Raw genomic sequence first — 18081 nt, 5'->3', positions numbered from 1 at the left:
TCGCCAAGCGACATGAGCATATGGACGTTACCCAAAAGCAATGTCGCAAGCACCCATCAATCTGTAAAGTGCACGGCTGACAAGTCGGATCATGCCAGATTAGGCAGCCTAGGTGCCAACAACATGAAATGTGAAATACACCTGCTGATGCGATGACCCCAAATACATACAGAATGGGAAATCTGCCAGTCAGGTCAATGCTGCACACGGCGAGGACGATAGGGAGCCCGATCCTACTGATGCGCACGGTGTACTTGAAGAAGACACAATAGCCCATGGTGTTTGACTCTTTTAATTAGAAAAACATCATAGCCGCCAAATGATTTCAGCCCTAAAACATGTCACCCCGTGGGAAAGTTGGAGACAAAAGCATTGGACCCAAAAGAAATTCATTGCCAAAACGGCTCAATTTTGTGAGCGGCACTACAAATTATGGGGGTGTTTTGGCCCAGGTTTCAAATGGGACATTTCAGCACCACTTGAAACCTTTCAAGAGTTTCAGGGTCAAGAGGGGAATTCTCATGATGAAACAATGGATCTTAGATTCTTGCCTTAGGACATAGATTCTTTCAATCTCAATAGCATGCACTTAGCTGTAAATCTGTAATGCTGTCTTTGCTCTAGGTAGGAATGCAAACTCTCAGATCAAAGGACTTGCTTTTTTGGTTTGGTCATGCATCTCTGCAACTGTGGATCGTCCCAACTGCATACATGCAAGTTTTGATTTTTGGAGTCTAATTACCTTTTTTACGTGTTTGTGCCCTAGTAGTAACCACCAGCTCTAAAACCGATTTATTCTAACTTTTTGAGACATGTATGTAATTTCTCCAGGCTAACCAATACCAAGTTAATGAGGATACTGAGGATGAAGAGGTGCAATTGACGACTCAGCAAATGCTGTATGCATGTATGAGGGGAATGGACAGGACAAGATTGATGAGCTTAACTGCCAATTTCGATTTTGAAGCTGAGAGATACATGTTTAGAAGGAAGATGGCAGTAATTGACGTGAAGACTGCGGATGCAGGAGGTGAAGAACCTTACAATCCAACTGAGGAAGAGTTGGTCTTGTTATTGCATTTGCGCATTGATGGGAAGCCAGCCTATGGAGCGGACGTTGTAGTAGCCTACAGAGATCAGAGACAGATCATTGGTGTCGAAGAAGACTCCTGGAAGTTGAGAGGCAAGTACAGAGATATATTTTGTTGAGCATAAAGCTGCTCTGTAATCATGGCTTAAAAATGTTGAGCATCTTGCTTCCAACAATCGCAGCTTGAGTCGGTATGAAATTTATTTTTGCCCATCCTTTTTCTTGCACTGGACTTCAAGCACTGTATTTTTCTGAGAAATAATGTATAGATGGAAAGAGCTCATTTCCACAAAACTTTATGTATGCACTACCTTAGCATACCTTTACCTGCATGAATTGCTATCATACAAAATGATCCTCCAGTTGTCTGAGTCTAGAAAGCTTCCTTCTGTCAAAAACTTAACAGGGTGTCAAGTACTCAAATGCAAGCTGTTTGCTGAACAAAATACCACAGGAAATCCACACAAGCAATTTCTGTTATGAGCGGACTCGAGAGTTAATCATAAACATCCGGCATTCCTTGGATGTCATATTGATCCACCAAATAGTCAGTCTTATATCCTGATCTCGCTGTCTCAGTGGCCAGTTAAAACTTCTGAAAATATCAGCCATATTTTTAAGCTTGTCTTGACAAAATCCTCCAAAGTGTATGTTTCATTAACAAGGCGGCAGACAATGGCACTGCCTTTCGATTAGCGTGAGAGAGAGAGGGAGAGTACATGCTATTATTGAGCCCACTGTACACAAGCTCAAAAAACCTTAGCATAGTCAAAAGGAACTGCTACTCCTGACAAGGAAAGTTTCAAACTTTTGAAAGTCCTGGAGTTTGAAACTCAAATGTGAATAATGTTTAGAAAACACCCCCAAAGGTCTCCTTGAGGCAATCACATAGACACAGATGCTAGCAAAGACAGCTTCACAGTAAATACCTTCTCAAAGTTGAGAAGCTTGGAATTCTTTCACAGAAGAAATGAAAAAAAGCGGGGTTTATGGAATTTGCGGGCATTGTACACATGTACATTTTACCTACTTTGACATGTAAGCTCATTTTCAAAGTCCACTTCCTAATGCATCCAGATCCAATGAAATAAAGAAATTCATAGCAAATTTTTAATATGGCTTATCCTCACTTATCTACTGATTAAATATCCCTAGCATCTTGCAATTGACTTTGGGATGTGTGCCAATCAGGCGAGCAACTGACGGTCCTGTACCTCCAATAAAAATATCTTTCTTATGATCAGGCAGACAACACCAAAATTGCTGTGTCAGAAGACATTCACAATTTCTTGTACAAACCAACCAGTGGTTGGCTGTTTTATGGGGCATTGGAATAATGTACATAGGGAGACATTTATTGCCACAAACTTGAAATTCTCTTCAAAAATCCCTTCTTGGGTTCTTTTAGTTAATTGCACGTGTAAAATTATATTTCTTTACCACTCGGAGTAATGGCGGCTTACATGGACGCCCATGCAACCCTCCCCAATAGAACATAACTTTCGCAAACATAGGACACATAGGACCTTTTACTTGGTTAACAAATGTATGTATTGCTAACACGGAGGCTGGAGTTCCTTGACCTTCCGAAACCTCCGTTGCTCGGTACAAAACACAGCGCAAAAAGAGTAAAACATTGTGAACTGTGATCAATGGCAGCTTATAGGTTGGAAGCTTGTTGTTGCCGACTTACTCGGGGCATGCGACTTTACTCGAATGCGAACAAAACCCGGTTTTTCCTTGATTCCAAGGACCGAATTCACCACCGGTTCTTGAGTGTGCGCTGCTTCTGACTTTGTCAAGCTCTTGTGAAGTAGTGTGGTACCGGCGAAAGGTAATATACCAATATGCGATATTTGCTTGCGCTCTTGCAAATTCATCAATCTAAACCCAAACGAGTCCCTCCATGTGGGAAGCAGCTCGTCTATTGAAGGCAAGACGAGCTTGTAAATGCCTACATTGGTCAGCATCATCTCCAACGCTTTCATTAGTGTCTTGCACATTCCCTGCTGTCGGAACTCATCCTTTGTCGCAATAAATGGCATCTCTGCAAGCAGTCCTCCATGCACGCGGAAGGTAGCCACCGAAACCATCCGTTCTCCCTTCATCAACAACATTGTGTAGAATCCACTGCAATCCAAGCGCCTCAAATCTGACTTTTTATTAAACAAAGTTTGCGACAGCAGATCCACCCCTGTTTCATAATCAATCACAGGATCGAAACATTCCTGCACGACCTTGTTTGCCTCCGAAAGCTTACTTTCAAAGCTTGTACTGACACTGCTCTTCTCTATACAGCCCCTGTCTTCTCTGAAAAACCTGACTACCTGCCATGTTAAGCCCCTGCTGAGTGGGAACGGATGACCCACAAGGTTGCGAAGCTTCCTAAAAACACGCTCGCAATCGTTGCAGCAAAACCAGTGGCCATCATAAGCTTCCTCTTGAGCCCCCTTCACACAATCATAGTGATAAGGAACCTGACAATGTGCACACGAAACTACTGCCGACTTCTTGCTAGTAATGTCTTCAAGACAAGTCGGAGCCGAAACCCTGACATCATCTTCCTCCAGGCACAAATGGTGACTAGAAGGATTTGCTTGCACCTCCAAATGGTCTTCTTGAGAGCTATGCAAATCTTCCGCTGGCGAGGCTGTCAATCCACTTCTCCGGAAGCCTACCTTCAAGATTGAGCCTCCACATGCGCCACATCGACACCTTGGACAATGCCATTCTCCATCTGGAACTGTATCAAGATACAAGCAACCTGCATGAAATGCAGAAGGACATGTGTCGCATAGTATAAGCCGGCCCCCATCTCCACACATCTGACAAATGTTGTCATTTGCATCATTGTCTAGCGGTAAATTTGCTTGCACAACACTACTTTCAATGGAAGAAGACGAATTAGTTCGGCTGTGTTTTGAAGTCCGATTCTGCTTAGGAATTACAAAACCAACACCTCCGATGTCCAAAGCTTGCTGGCATTGCATGAGAGACCGTCCATCTTTGAGAAACATGTTCGCACTCGGGCGATGTAGCCCGCTGCCTGCATGAACTTCAAACCGCGATAATAAAAAGGTATGGCCACAGCAAGCGCAAAGCACACCTTCACGCGTCAATGTGCCCTCTTTCATCACAGACTTGTCCCTCTTTCTCAAGTAGAAGACTGGTTCATGCTCTGATACAATTCCTTGATCAATGAGCTTTGTAAGCAGCATGCATCCCCGGCTGTCTTGAGCAGATGCAGACGTCTTCTTTGATGATGAGATGAAGGGTTTTTTCTTCTTATAACTTGCAATCTTCGAATCTGAAGGAGACTTTCTCTTCTTCGAGTTCCCTGACGCCATGGATAAATTTGCCTGCTTTCTGCTTTTGCTTCCTGCAAGTACCCTGTCAAACAAGGACGCTCTATCTTCTGTTAACTTGCTTATGGTTCTGGCTGAGTGAATTCAACAGAAAGTCCTTTGCTGCTATTTTCTTTCAGGTCCCCGTTTTGACGAGGAGAGCCTCCACGCGCTTATTCGTTTTTCTGCTTTACCTATCTACTTTTTGTTCAGAGACAACTCCTTTTCAGGGACGATGACAGAAGGCAGTGACAACAACAGGACGGCAATGGAGAAGAAAGCCTGCAGACGTAAGAGAAAGCAACACCGCGCACAAGCTATGGCTATGGCTGACGCAGAAACCCTCAAATCAGTAACAATGGGAGTGTCTTCTATGAAGGCATTCCAAAACGCTGGAATCGGTAGCAAGGGCAGAGAGATTACAGGCGATGGTTATGGCTGAAGCAGAAACCCTAAAGTTGGAAGAAGGCTAGGGCTGAGGGACTTTGACGAAGCTTCCGCAGTGAGGGCGGTGGGAGATCCGGGTTGACCGAGCAAAGAGTTTGGAAGGGGGGAGAAGAAGCAAAAAGAAGCGGTGATGACCCAGGAACCCTAAAGACCGAAGGGTAGGGTTGAACGGCTTTGACGAAGGTTCCGCAGTGAGGGCGGTGGGTGATTCGGGTTGACCTCGCGAAGAACTTAAGAGAAGCAACAGCGAAAAATAACGGAGGAAGCGGTGACGACCCAGGTGGGCGATGGCGAACGCTCGATTGTAGCAGAGAAACAACAGACGGGGATGGAGGAAGACTCCCGGAGTCCCGACTCGGGCGAATCCGTGCGAATGTTTTCGGATGACGTATTTTCAGGACGCCCCAATTCCCCACATGATTTTTGCATGCTATGTACGCTTAAGCGAAACGCGAAGTCACACACGTCGGCCCACCGTCCGGACGACTCAATTGTCCGCTTAAAAAAATTTAGCTCATAGGCTGTTGGAGACGTCGACTAGCCTCCTCACTATCTCACACTGGCATTTTAGGAGGGGATCAAATGGCGTTTACTACGGGGATTAGGTGCAATGTGAGCCATTCGATCCGCTTCTTGTAAGTTCGGGAAAACGGGTAAATTCGGGTGTACCAAAACTTGTAAGTTCGGGTGCCACTTGTAAATTCGGGTGGCCTGCACACCCCCCCTCCCCAAAAAAAAAAAAAAAACTCGAACCCACGGCGTCATCGTTGAGGGCCTATCACCTTAACCACATCGCATGCGTGTGTTTCTTGAGAGTATTGGGAGACATGTTCCTGCTAAATTCGGGTTAGTTTAAAAAATTCGGGCCGATTGGTAAATTCGAGTAGCATCGTAAGATCGACGGCCCGCGATGCTTCCGCTCCCCCAATTTAAAATTGGCCATTGATCCCCTTCTAAAAAAGCCCGTGTGGTGCTGAAAGTCGACTAGGGGCACATTCGCACGCATCGTTGGAGGGGGTAATGATGGCGTCACTCAGTTTGGAAAGCCTGCTGCACCTGTGCTTGCATTTTTGATAGAGTTGGACTAGCGAAGAGTTCGTTAGAACGATAGCGACAAAAGAGATAGGGTCAATTTAACCCTCGTCCTCTATTGCTGCGAATACACTCTAGGCTTTAGGGACTATTTGACGCTAGATATTGTTACCTTGCTAGCAAATAGTGCATGCCAACATTATAGTGTTGTACATTTAATGTGATTTTGCCCTTTTGATCGGCGATGGGAGGTTGCCAATGGTGCTCGTGAAGTTGGAGGGTCGTTGAACCACCCTCTACAGTAGATGTGTTTACTGCTACTGCAAAGCATGGAGAAGGCCTTCCTCCTGTGTATGGGTTCCCTTTGCACCATTAAAGGCCCCTGTATATGCACCCCTTTCTACCCTAAAGGCATTGTTTGCTCTTATCCCAAACATACACAAGTCCCTTAGAGCCAGTTCTTTAGCTTTATTTTTTGCAAATTAAATTATATATTTAGCTATATTCGTACTATTTTCTTGCAATATCCTAGAAGAATTTTTCCTTTTCCATTTGGGTGTCTTGAATTTCTAACTAGCTCAAGGCTAAGCTGACACACTTTTCCCAAATACTGGGTCTTTCAGGTAGGACTCGATAGAAAAAATATTCAGATGTAGCTTTGCCTTCCTAAGGCGCGTTAGAGATCCTTTCTCTTGGTGGGTCCGAAAAGTAGTCCCTCCCTCTTCCTCAATCCTGTGAGCTGCCCAGGAAGTAGGACACTCCTGGTTCTCTTTCTTTTTCGTGCAAACTGAACGTTGCCTTAAGGACCCTACAACTTTTGATGTTTCAAAAATGGCATCCCATCTTAGCAAAGATTTGGGCCCTTGAATCAAGATGTGAACTTGGTGTGATTTAAATGTCAACTTGACGGATATGAACTCATTGTGAACATGCATGCGAGCTAGTTGTGAACGATTTGTCATCTGCACAAGCTTTGTATACTACACTTGACGGATATGAACTCATTGTGAACATGCATGCCAGCCAGTTGTGAACGATTTGTCAACTGCACAAGATTTCTATATTACACTTTAGTGATGTGAACTACACATAAACTCGCAGTGAATACAAACTGAACTTGGTGTGAAATAGGATTGCATGCAAGCCAAAAGTAATCATTATAATACTACCATCTTCCTTGCGTGACAAATAGTGTATTCTAGGGTAGTGGCAAGGCATTTTTCTTGAGACGATACATGGTGAGCTCAAGCCTTGGCCAACCATTATTGGTCTGCCTAAAGGGCAAAGGCCATTTGCGAGACCTCTGTGTCTGCATTGCTTTTGGGTTCCGAGCCCGTGTCTGAGCTTGTGCAATGAAGACTAAAGCTTTGTTTGTTATGTTTTAGGTTAGGCTTCTGTTTGTAGAATGCTTGCTTGCTGTTTAGTGACGTCCGTGAGCTTGCTTGCACAGATGGCGTGAGTACGTGTTGGCCTTGTTTTTTCTGATTTGCTGCTTGTGGTAGCCATCTAGGCATTTGAAGGCACGCGCGTATCCTCAGTCGGTCTTTCCATGTGTGCCTTAAGTCGTTGTTCGACAGGGGATGTGTCATTGCTCCTTGAGTAAGCTGCAGAACTCTGCGCACGTTTCTCTGCTTGTGTTTTGGTGTTCCGTGTTAGGTGCTGCCTGCGTTAAGCGCTAGGGTTTGCCATGTGGACAACGATGGTTTCGCCCCTGTTTTGTTCCCGAAGCATTGTTGTTGGTGCTGTGACTCGCTGATTCTGGCCAATTTATGCTTGCCCTTTGTCGAAGCACTGTCTCTGAATAATGCTGCTTCGGCCCGATTCATGCTTGCCCTCTGTCGTCCTGATGTGTGCTACCCGTGAGAAGAATGGTGCCCCATTGTTCCATGCGATGGGAGGCATGTCATGCTTGACCTCTGCTCGTCTAATGTATTCTAACCGTGAGGAGGACGGTGCCGGCTTTGCTAGATAGCGGAAAGCATGTGAAATAGGCTGATGCAGGTGGTTGTTTAAGTCCTTTTTGGTTGTTGCTAAAAGGTTTGAGCATCTGACTGTCTACATGTTTGTATATTGGCAGTGAGTTGCTGGGTATCAGCTACAATGCGCGTGAACATCAGAAATCATGTGGATGGAAATCTTTCAAGATGGTGCAGCTTTCGCTTCGTTTTTGTTCTATGATTGTATGCAGATTATTATTGCAAATATTGGGTTCTTTTCTGGATGGAGGGTTATCTGTACCTTTTCCAGGTTGCTGGCAGAATTAACAGGAATTTTGTAAGTTATCTGCTGGGTGAAATTTGTGTATGGTTTGTGTTATGCTTAACATGCTCTGGTTTTTCTGTGAATTTTGTAACAAGTTTCTAGCTTTTGTGATTTGGCATGCTATATAGAGATGTAATTTGGTGTTCGTTTGCAGCCTTCAGTTTTGGTGTATGGCATATGCAGGTCTGCCTCACTGCAGATAGAAGTTGTGATACTCGGGAAAATCTAGCTCTGAGCTGGCTTTATTTGAACGGATAATATTTTGAAGAAGCAGTTTCTATTTTCTTGTTATTATTTTTGAACAATATTTTGGATTGTTGTTCCTGCTGTGGGTTCGTTGCGGATATGAAAGTGACCATATGGTGTTTTGATTGAGCTTGGGTTTATATTTTTAAATCGAGTTTGGTCCTTGATGTATTATATCTTTCTGTATGTCTGATAAATGCCTTGTTAACAGTGAAAAATCTTATCGGCTTTTGTTTTTAGCTTGGATATTGTTACATATCTCGGTGCCAGCTGTCACCCACCGTAAAGAAGAAACTTTTTTGCCTCGATTTGCCAATTTTGTTTATTATTATCTTCTCTCTCTAGAAAGTGGCTTTTAAAAGACTTGAATTGTAGCCTTCTCTCTCTAGAGATCTGCTTTTAAGACCTTGATATTTAGCTTATGATTGTCCAGCTTATTGTTTTAATATCCATCACGTTTGCATTCTTTATAAAAGCCTCTAGCCATCCATTTATACATTGAGTTTGCAAGGCTTTTTCTGCTCCTTTGGTCTTCGCGATAACGTGCTGGGATATTTCTGCTGTGTTGCTGTTTCCTCACTTCAGCTCTCCCTTTTGTGGACTTGTACTATCAAGTCTCAGCTCTACCTACATACCAGGTTTCCATGGATCATCCAATGTCTGGTTAGGGCCTTTTGAACTTGTCTCTATTGAGTTTTGAGCTATTGTTACACGTTTTGCCTTGATTTCTTGCTCGAAACTTATAATACATTCTTACAGATCCTAACTTGAATAAGGAGGAACTTGCTTTCGATTTTGAAGACAACCTTGAGTGTTCTAATGTGGGTAAAGAGGGTGTGCAAGCTACGATAGACCTTCCTGCTTCCTCTAGTTTGTTAAAGTTACCTGAAACACATTTCTCTCCTTCTTTCAAATCCGATTTGTCCCCAAAGCTTTCGAAAAAGCTTGCTCCAAAGTTGAAGAGGTCATCCCCTTCTAAAGCCTTAAGAAAAGCTCTAAGCTATGAACGTGGTAATGTATTTCTATTATGTCCACAATTTGAAGCTTGTTTAAGGTTGTGAATAACATATATATGTCACAGGCCTCTCTGTACATCCTCGTGACTCGAGCTCCGCTTTTGTCGCAGCAAAGGAGAGTGATGAACCAATAAGTGACAACTTTGGCTCGCAATTGGCATTAGTGCCTTCTCTTAGGGTTTTGTCCATATTAGAGCTTTCTGATGCTATTACCTTTCGTTTTGCATTTGAGGGCAAAGTGCTATGCAAGTATGGTACTTATAAAATACCTAAATCTAGCTATGCGCGACATTTGAAGGCTGACTTAATAGACAGAGATTCCAAGAACACTGTCACCTTTGTTGTCACAGAAGTGTTTGTCAATGAGTTTGTTGAATCTTTTGAAGTCGGGGAGTTTGTGTGTATTGAGGAGGCGTATGTCAAGAGAAAAGTGTGGAGAGATGGAGGTACTAGCTTGTGGGCTCTCTATGCAAATGTTGCCACTATTGTTGTAAAAGGTGAAAGCTTTGATTGCTGTTTACATCTTTACCCTGAACATAGAATTAAGGAGTTGCTTATTGATAAGGCAATGATTGAGTTCGCTCCCACTATCGCGTTCACTGTTGTGAAGGTTGAGACCTCCACAAGGTCTGAGGTGGTGATAGTTATCATTTAACCATCGCAGATGGCCCTGCATCCAGTGATAGAGCAAGTGTGAGTCATCAATTTGACCTATTTTGCCTTGATATCTTAAGGCTTATCTCTAATCTGGATTATTTGTGCAGTTGCTATTTGTTCCTTCCAGGCGTGTCGATTATCATCTCATGGTTGATGCTTTGAAAACCAAGGGTTCTTTTTCATGTGTTGCGCACAACATCAACGTCTTCAAAGCAGCATCAAGCATATTATCTGTGGTGGATGCAACTCTTATTTGTGCATTGCCAGAAAAGTTAAACAGTGTTTTCTCGCAGCATCTCTCAAAACAAGTCACTAGTATGGGATTTGGGAAGAAGGTAATCTACTTTAACTAGATCTATTTGCGTGAGCATTGCTTGCAAGTTGTAATCTCATAATTGTTTGTAGGTCTTTGGAACTTTGGAGATTGTTAACATCAACAGTTTGGAGGTGGAATATGTGTGTGACTCTTGCAAAGGCAGAAATGTTAGTCGTCAAATTTGCAACCCCTTTTGTTACTCCTGTGGAAAGCTTGTGCAGTTTGTGAAGTTGCCTTCTCTTCAAGCTAAAATGTGTTTGCAAAATGGAGAAGCTGTACAAGTAATTCTGCAAGGAAATATCGTGGATGTAGTTCTGAATTTTCCCAAACCTTTTCTCAGCCTTTTTGATGAGAATTTGTTAGACTTGAAATCATCTCTTGTTGCCTTTAGCAAAGCTGGACATACTCTATAGACAAGCACGGTTTTGTGATTGATTACAAGGCACCCTAAATTGTATCTTTCCTCCTAACCTTTTGCTTGAAGAACGCTAGTATGCCTGCCTATCCTTCATCCTTTTTTGTAAATGACAAAAAGCTTTATGTTTTACCAAATTTTTGGTCTACATATAATAGTAACGATGATGTTTTGCAAGCTTTGATTTGTATCTTCAATTGTTCTATGTTTCTCATTGAATTGGAAAAACATCTTCTTGACCTTATAATGCTTGACCTTGTTAACAATAAAAATGAAACACGAGCTGTATGGATTGCACCATGGACAAATAGTGCTGTTGATAGCACCGCATTGCATGACCACTTGAACACTTTGATACATACACGAGGAACATCTCGGCTCTTGAGCATGCACTTGGTTATCTTGTTTTGCCGACAATTTAATGTGACATGTGTTGTCCATGTCTTCCAAAACAAGAAGTTTATCAAATATGTTTTTTGTGGAGGCATAAGCATAGAATCCACATCTGTAATACCTTCACTTGATTCCATTATTTCTGAACCAAAATGTGTATGGCTTCCTATGTCGTTGAAGCATTTTAAACAGTCACGTTGTGTTTGGAGCAAAGATGTCATTGCTTGCTTGACCACGTTGATTAACGAGAATCCATTTGCAAGTGCTAAAGATATTGTTCAGCTCTTTCAAGCGTCCTATCCTTCTTCATTCTCAAGCAAGCAAATTTTAACTAAGGTTTATAAAATGTGGAAAGACCCGAGTTTACAACCAAGCAGTGACGTGAGGGTGTCAAAATCATGAACAACTCTTTACGCAAGAAAAATTCTAGATGTTCCATGCTATCCATGTGCCTCTTGCAATGGTTTGTTTTTTCGTAAGAATTTGAGGCTATTATCAGATGGTGACTTGCTTCTCTTGAAGGAGTTGAGAGTCCTTGTCACTACTTCGCACATGGACTCTCGTGCATGTGTTGCTTGCAAGTGGGCATTGAAATGTCAACAAATTCCACCTTTTTGCATGCAAGGGTTGCTAGTTTTCAATCGAAGTATGGAGAGTGTTTCACAATTGAATGCTATAGAGCGCCGTCTTGTGTCTCTTAGAATTCCATTTGCCCAAATAAGAGAACTTACTTATGAGGGGCAATATGCGTTGCGAGGAAGCATTGTCAACATCATGGAAGATTTGTCTAGGGTGCAAACTGTATTGCCTCGCTTCGCAGACGATCAAGCTACTGTCCTTGTGGAGATCAAGCGAAAATTAGAATATGATCATGCATACCTAAGTGGGGCTGTCCGGCCCACATTTGTGCTATGAGCATTGTATCAACTTGTGCTTAAGCCATTGTATCTTGAAAATGGTGCCACTATCAATTCTTCTTGGTCATCTGCCTTCTCTTTAAGCTCCGACATTGCCATCTCTCCTAACTTTGATAACTCTATAGATGACCAAGAACCATCTGACACTCTTATCCATGGCCTTTACACCTCAGCAAGTTGTAGATCACAATGCACAAGCCAAGAGTGTTGCACCTTGCGAGGGGTTTGCACCATTGAGCCTTTTTGACAATGAAGCTTGTGAAGAGTTATCTTTCCCAGCATTGTTCTTTGGCGAAAGAAGGCAATATCATCTCTTGGCAAAAAAAAGGTATCAGAAAGTCGCGCAATGGGAGCTTAAGAATGTGGACAGAAGATTTGCAGGAGATATCGAGAGTATTTTTTTTAAGACAATGAAGATTATCATCAGCAAGGTCCTCGGCTCTATATGGGTGCGTTTATGTAAAGGTAAGCTGTGAGGCAAGCAGCTACAAGCTAAAGACGTTCAATCAACAACCAATGTCGAACAACTACTTTCATCCCAAGTCGGATATAGTGACTTTGAGAATTTGCGGACTTCCACTGACTACAAAGAAAAACTTAAGCGCAATGTTTTCCCCATGATTCGACAATTAGGACAACCCACGTCTTTATTACATTCTCATGCGCAGAGCAAAGGTGGAAGCCGTTGATGGATTGCTTGATTAAACTCAATCCACACATTGTTGACGACAATCAATCCAATAGGTGTGCTTACATGAAAACACTAGTCCGATCAGATCCTACTACAACAGCTCGATATTATGTCCACAGATTTAGAGAAATAAAGAAAGAACTAAAACGTGACAAAACCATTTGTGCGCTCCTTGCCGCACTGTCGAAGCAAGGGACTTGCCAATACACCGTATGCGAGCCACAAACGGCTCCAAGCACACAACAAGCCTAAACTAGCAAGCTCAAGAAAACAAAGGGTGTGTCACTCACCGCTCTACGCTCGCCTTCGTGGTGGATTCCTCGCCGCGATGAAGAAGAAGCTGCAGTCGTGCCGCGCTCAACCGCTTCGCCGCCGTCGTGCCTTCGCAATGCTCGATCGCACACACACTCTCCCTCTCTCTCTCTCTCACACACACACACAAGGAGGTGAAGAAGAAGAAGAAGATGGAGATGGAGCAAGAGCACTCTTCAATTGCACAAATGAGAGAATGAGTAAAAATTAGGTTTAGTTGGCTTTTATAGGAGCTCACCCCATTCACACTTGGGCGCCCATGCTTAACCAACTAATCCCTTGAATGTCCAAGTTAAAGTGCGCCTCTCATCGGCGATCACTCTACCTTTCCCTATTGGTCCGACAAGCCCGGTACCTGACTCTATCGAATACATAATACGCGTCCATCGTAGGTGATGGGTGTCCGTGTGCCATGAGGGTTAACATGCCCCCCTTCCTGATGTAGATTCCGTCCTCGGAAGCTATTGAGTTGAAGCTGGTTCGTCGAGGTGGAAGAGCAGTTGAGATGAATGTCCTTAGCCTTCTTCAGTCACTGCAAAATCAAACAACATTGGCACAGTAATGGTATTCTCTTAAAAAGCATATGCAGTTTTAGGTAGAAAAATTGATTGGTCAAAGAATTTCAAACAATTTGTTAGCAATGAACATTAAATTGCAATGTAATCAAATGCATAAACAGATGTAAAGGTAAAAAATTAAACAAGTCTGGGGTCACTAATTTGACGGTCGAAAAGCACTAGAGATCGAATATTAATACCATGGGTAAGCTTCTTAATTTTCAGTGGTCAATTAAGTTGTTTAATCGCGAGAGCCAAGTATTCATGTTCAAGGGCTGACTAGAGGCTATATCTAGAAAACCTTGTAGTTAAGCTACCATAAAAGGAATTTCTCATGAAATCATCGCCTGGCTGATTACTTTTTCTTTGACCCCCCAAGGTCTTTTCACAGTGATTCAATTATGATGTGTGTGCTTATTTTGTATGCCTTGGGTTTTTTGCTTTTCAAGGAAAAGCGCCCACACTGGGAACCTCTAGGGCTCTAGTACCATAGGCAATACATGTGAGTGAAGTACCAAATCAAGCTGAGATTTCTCTTCCAGCTTAAAATTTTACATTGTGGCACTTTGATTTTTTGCTTGTTCATTTTCATCATTTTAATTTTGTAACTTTGGGAGGTCATATAACACTGTTACATTCCCCAGGCTCATCACATTAGTAAACTCCCTTTATAATACTTAAGCTAAAGGTCGATAGGGTTAAGCCCACTAGAAAGCCCTAGTACATTTCATACAATGCTGCCTAAATCGGATTAAGAACCTAAGTAACCATTGATTATTAGGAAGGCATTCCCCATGGTATTAAGAGAAGATTTCTAATACCTAGCTTGGTCAAACTAGCTTAGTCGGACTGCTTGATTTTTACACCTAAACAAGTGATTATGACAAAAGATTGCATTGAATTAAATGTTGGATACTAAGCCAATGCGCTGAATAGTATGCTACCAATGACAATCAAAGCAGACAAACATGGATGCAAAAAAGATAAGGGCAATGCTAATGGACAAGAAACACCTGTTTGTGTTGATGGTCGCGCTTGATTTGAAGTGTGAACGAGAGAAAGGTTCCATGAAGGTCCAAATCCTATCAATAGCAACACGCTCCTGTACACACTAGGAAACAAAAGGAATACTTCCAGGAGGCACATTAGTGGGAAAAATTAAAACTCCTAAAAAAAAACTCAAAACACAATCTAGACCCCTAACCTACCTATCTGTCACCCCTTTTAGAATCAAGGAAAGAGGATATTATATAAACCGGGTGGCCACCCTAAGGCCAGGCCTCTATCCTCATCATCTAGATAAATAAAATCGTTGTCCGTGAGGCCATAGTCTTCCTCGGTCTCTATTAGTTCCTCTTCATCATCCTCTTGTGCAAGCATGCTAATCAAGAACCTCGTGATGCGTGGATACTCATCTTGTGCAAAAGAATAAGCATGTGCCATTGGAGACACATTCGCCACTGGGTAGGGATCACTAGTTAGCCATAGACGTATCAGCCATTCTAACTCCTCAAAATTTCTCTCACATGCAAGGCTCTCTATCAAATCCCATTCGCAAGAAAGTATAGGGTAGCATACGTAGAACACTTGTTGAAAAGACAAGGGGTACCTTTCATCAAAAATAGAAGTGCATGCCTCTGGTGAAGTAGCCATTTCTGACAAGACAGATAGATTTGGTTAGGCCTTTAAAACATAAGAGTTGTTTTTGTGTGTTGCTTGACTTGACACGGTGAATTTAGACTTATATGTAAGATCTGATAGGGTGCTCTCTCATTGCTAGGTGCTCTTGCTCTTTACTATTTTTGTTTTTTTGTGAGTATAAGGCTATATATATACATTCCCTAAGATCGGAGATTGAGAGGTCAGGGAAAAAGGTTGAGAGGGAAACAAATGAATGATGACTATCAGCAAACACTCCCCCCTTCCTTGGGTAGATCATACCGTTTGAAATGAGCTTGTCACCCTTTGAAACCAATTGTTCCAGTTGGTAATAGGTGAGGATTTTTGCCAGTAGTTTTCTATTACCCTAGGTGCCTCGTCAAGTTGTAAGGGTGGTAAGGTACTCTCCCAGGATTTTATTTGCAACGTTGTTGTAGGTGGTGAACTTACCCCGGAAGGTGCAAACTCTTTCGTGCTTGGATGGATATGTACAGTGGTAGGTGGAGGTTGTGTCGAAGCTTCTATTTGCATATAGGAACTACATGAAGAGCAAGAAGCTTCATTTGATTTCCCTGTTCCTGAGCTAGGTGGAACAAATCGTTCTTTCTTTGGTACCCAAACTAGCTCTAGAACGGGTGTGTAACATTCCATGATTTTTTCCTTTCCGCGATTTTCAATTTGTTTTGGAGCCACAGGATTGGGTTTACATGGGCCAGGTGACAGGTAAGAGTACACTTTACGTTTGGGCACCCAGATTTGATCATTTCCTTCATAGTATCCTTGGGCTTCCAATAGTCGTTTAGGAATCCAACGCAGCGTTTCTTTACATTTCTTGGAGTGAGTGGTACGGTTCTTACTAGGTTTCCGTTTTTTTGCATCAACCATGCTCACTACAGAGGTTTTAGGGACCCACTTGTATGTTTTCTCTGTTATATTAGGATGGTTCTTGTGTGTCTCAAGCTTTCTTTCAATAACATCAGTTGAAGCTCTAGAGAGTTGGGCTATGGGGACGTATGGTTCAACCTCCTGGACATGCAATGTCTTGGGTTTTATTTCCTTGGGCAATATCTCAGGGACTATGGCTTGAGTGGTAGGGCTAAGAGTTGGTTTTTGCGTTGTAACACCCCCAGTCCCCCAATCAATAGTGCATTTGGTGGCTATCATCCACGTGCGGCCTAGGTTTATATTACCCTCCATAGTTCCAGTAGGCATGACCAAAAAGTCTTGAGCTACCACCCCATTGTCATAACTGACAGAAGTGTGCCAGATTCCAAAAACCGCAGTTTTTTTCTTGTTGACACCCTTGACTTGGATAATACTCTCAGATAGAGGTGGCTTCCCTAACTGACACCACACCCCATAGGATAGCAGATTGTATTTAGCACCCGTGTCCAATAAGGCGTTATATAGCACTTTTCCATAGGCACTATTTAACTCAATGGGGTATCGTAGAGGTGTGTCAGAGTCCAACCCATCCTCTTCGATTTCCACGTGGAATGCATTTGTGACCCCAAGGTTAGCCTCTCGTTTTTGTCTTATACGTTGTTGTTGCTCCTTAGCCTCAGCTTGAGCTTGTATCTTGTTTAACTCGGTTTGTGCTTTGGCGGCCTTCTTTTGATGAATGGCCCGTAGTTCCTCTTGGCTTAAAGGATCATAATATCTTTTGAATTTACTCCCATTGAGGAATCCAATGGTTTCAACTCCATCAAGAGTTTCCACACGAAGGGTACCTTGTGGGGTAATTTCACATACTCTATATGGTCCTTTACCAGCATATTTCAACTTTTTCTTCTCTTTACGTACTCCATACATAAGGACTTTATCACCAACTTTGATATCCTTGTCCTTCACATGGCGATCAAACCACTTCTTTCTCCTATCCTTTTCCACAAGAGCATTTTGCACAGCCAACTGTCTCTCTTCGTCTAGTTTTTCTAAGATAAACAAACGCTCGGTTAAGGGGTTACCATTCCATCCTTCTTGCGAAGCTACCCTAAGACTAGGAATGACAAACTCCCAAGGCATAACCGCTTCTTGGCCGTATACCATTTTGAATGGCGTACAATTAATAGCCACTTTATAAGCAGTACGATAAGCCCATAGAGCAGATGTCAACTTCAAATCCCAATCAGTGCGATGAGCTTCTACCGTCTTGGTTAAAATAGAGATTAGAGTCTTGTTGGTGCTCTCGGCTTGTCCATTAGCTTGCGGGTAATAAGGTGTAGACTTATGGTGGGATATCATAAAGGTCGTGGTAAGCTCTCTTATTACCTCATTTATAAAATGGGTACCATTATCACTAACAATTTCAAAAGGGCAACCAAATCTTGTGATAATGTTCTCAAAAAGAAACTTAGCTGTTGTCCTCGCGTCAGCTTTTTGTGAAGCCTTAGCTTCAGCCCACTTTGTTACATAGTCCGTAGCAACTAGAATATATCGAGATTGAGTGTTGCGAGCTGCGGGACTAATTGGACCTACAAAGTCTAAGCCCCATTTTTCAAATGGTTGGGTTACTTTAATAGGATGTAAGGGCATTCTGTCCTTGCGCTGTGTGGTCTTGTAACGTTGGCACTCATCACACCCTTTTGTAAAAAGTGATGCATCCTTAAATAAAGTTGGCCACCAATAGCCTGATTGCAGCACCTTTCTAGCAGTCAGGTCCCCTGAAAAATGTCCTCCTGCTATGCCCATATGTGCTTCTTGCAAGATATACAAATATTCATCCTC

At 42.6% G+C, this 18081-nt stretch overlaps 2 protein-coding genes and 1 pseudogene across 2 annotated transcripts in view; 2 read left to right on the top strand and 1 right to left on the bottom strand.

The window, feature by feature from the left end:
• The window catches only part of LOC147445923 (uncharacterized), a 41492-nt gene extending 40031 nt beyond the window's left edge, over nt 1-1461 (top strand). Inside the window, exon 2 of the mRNA XM_086525252.1 lies at nt 832-1461. Coding sequence (XP_086381378.1) covers nt 832-1209 — 378 coding nt within the window. The 3' untranslated portion in view covers nt 1210-1461. The remainder of the gene's footprint in view (nt 1-831) is intronic.
• Nucleotides 1462-2301: 840 nt separating this feature from the next.
• LOC147445922 (increased DNA methylation 1-like) lies at nt 2302-5426 on the bottom strand. Its single transcript, XM_086525253.1, has one exon. The coding sequence runs from the start codon at nt 4435-4437 to the stop codon at nt 2740-2742; it is 1698 nt and encodes a 565-aa protein (XP_086381379.1). The 5' UTR covers nt 4438-5426; the 3' UTR covers nt 2302-2739.
• Nucleotides 4436-10955, top strand: LOC147445921 (uncharacterized; annotated as a pseudogene).
• The last annotated feature ends 7126 nt before the right edge of the window (nt 10956-18081 follow it).

This window comes from Adiantum capillus-veneris, chromosome 12 (assembly GCF_014529385.1).
Source record: "Adiantum capillus-veneris isolate H3 chromosome 12, ASM1452938v2, whole genome shotgun sequence".
Taxonomy (NCBI): domain Eukaryota; kingdom Viridiplantae; phylum Streptophyta; class Polypodiopsida; order Polypodiales; family Pteridaceae; genus Adiantum; species Adiantum capillus-veneris.
Note: the sequence above shows the minus strand (reverse complement) of the source record. Positions and strands in the feature narration are given on the sequence as shown.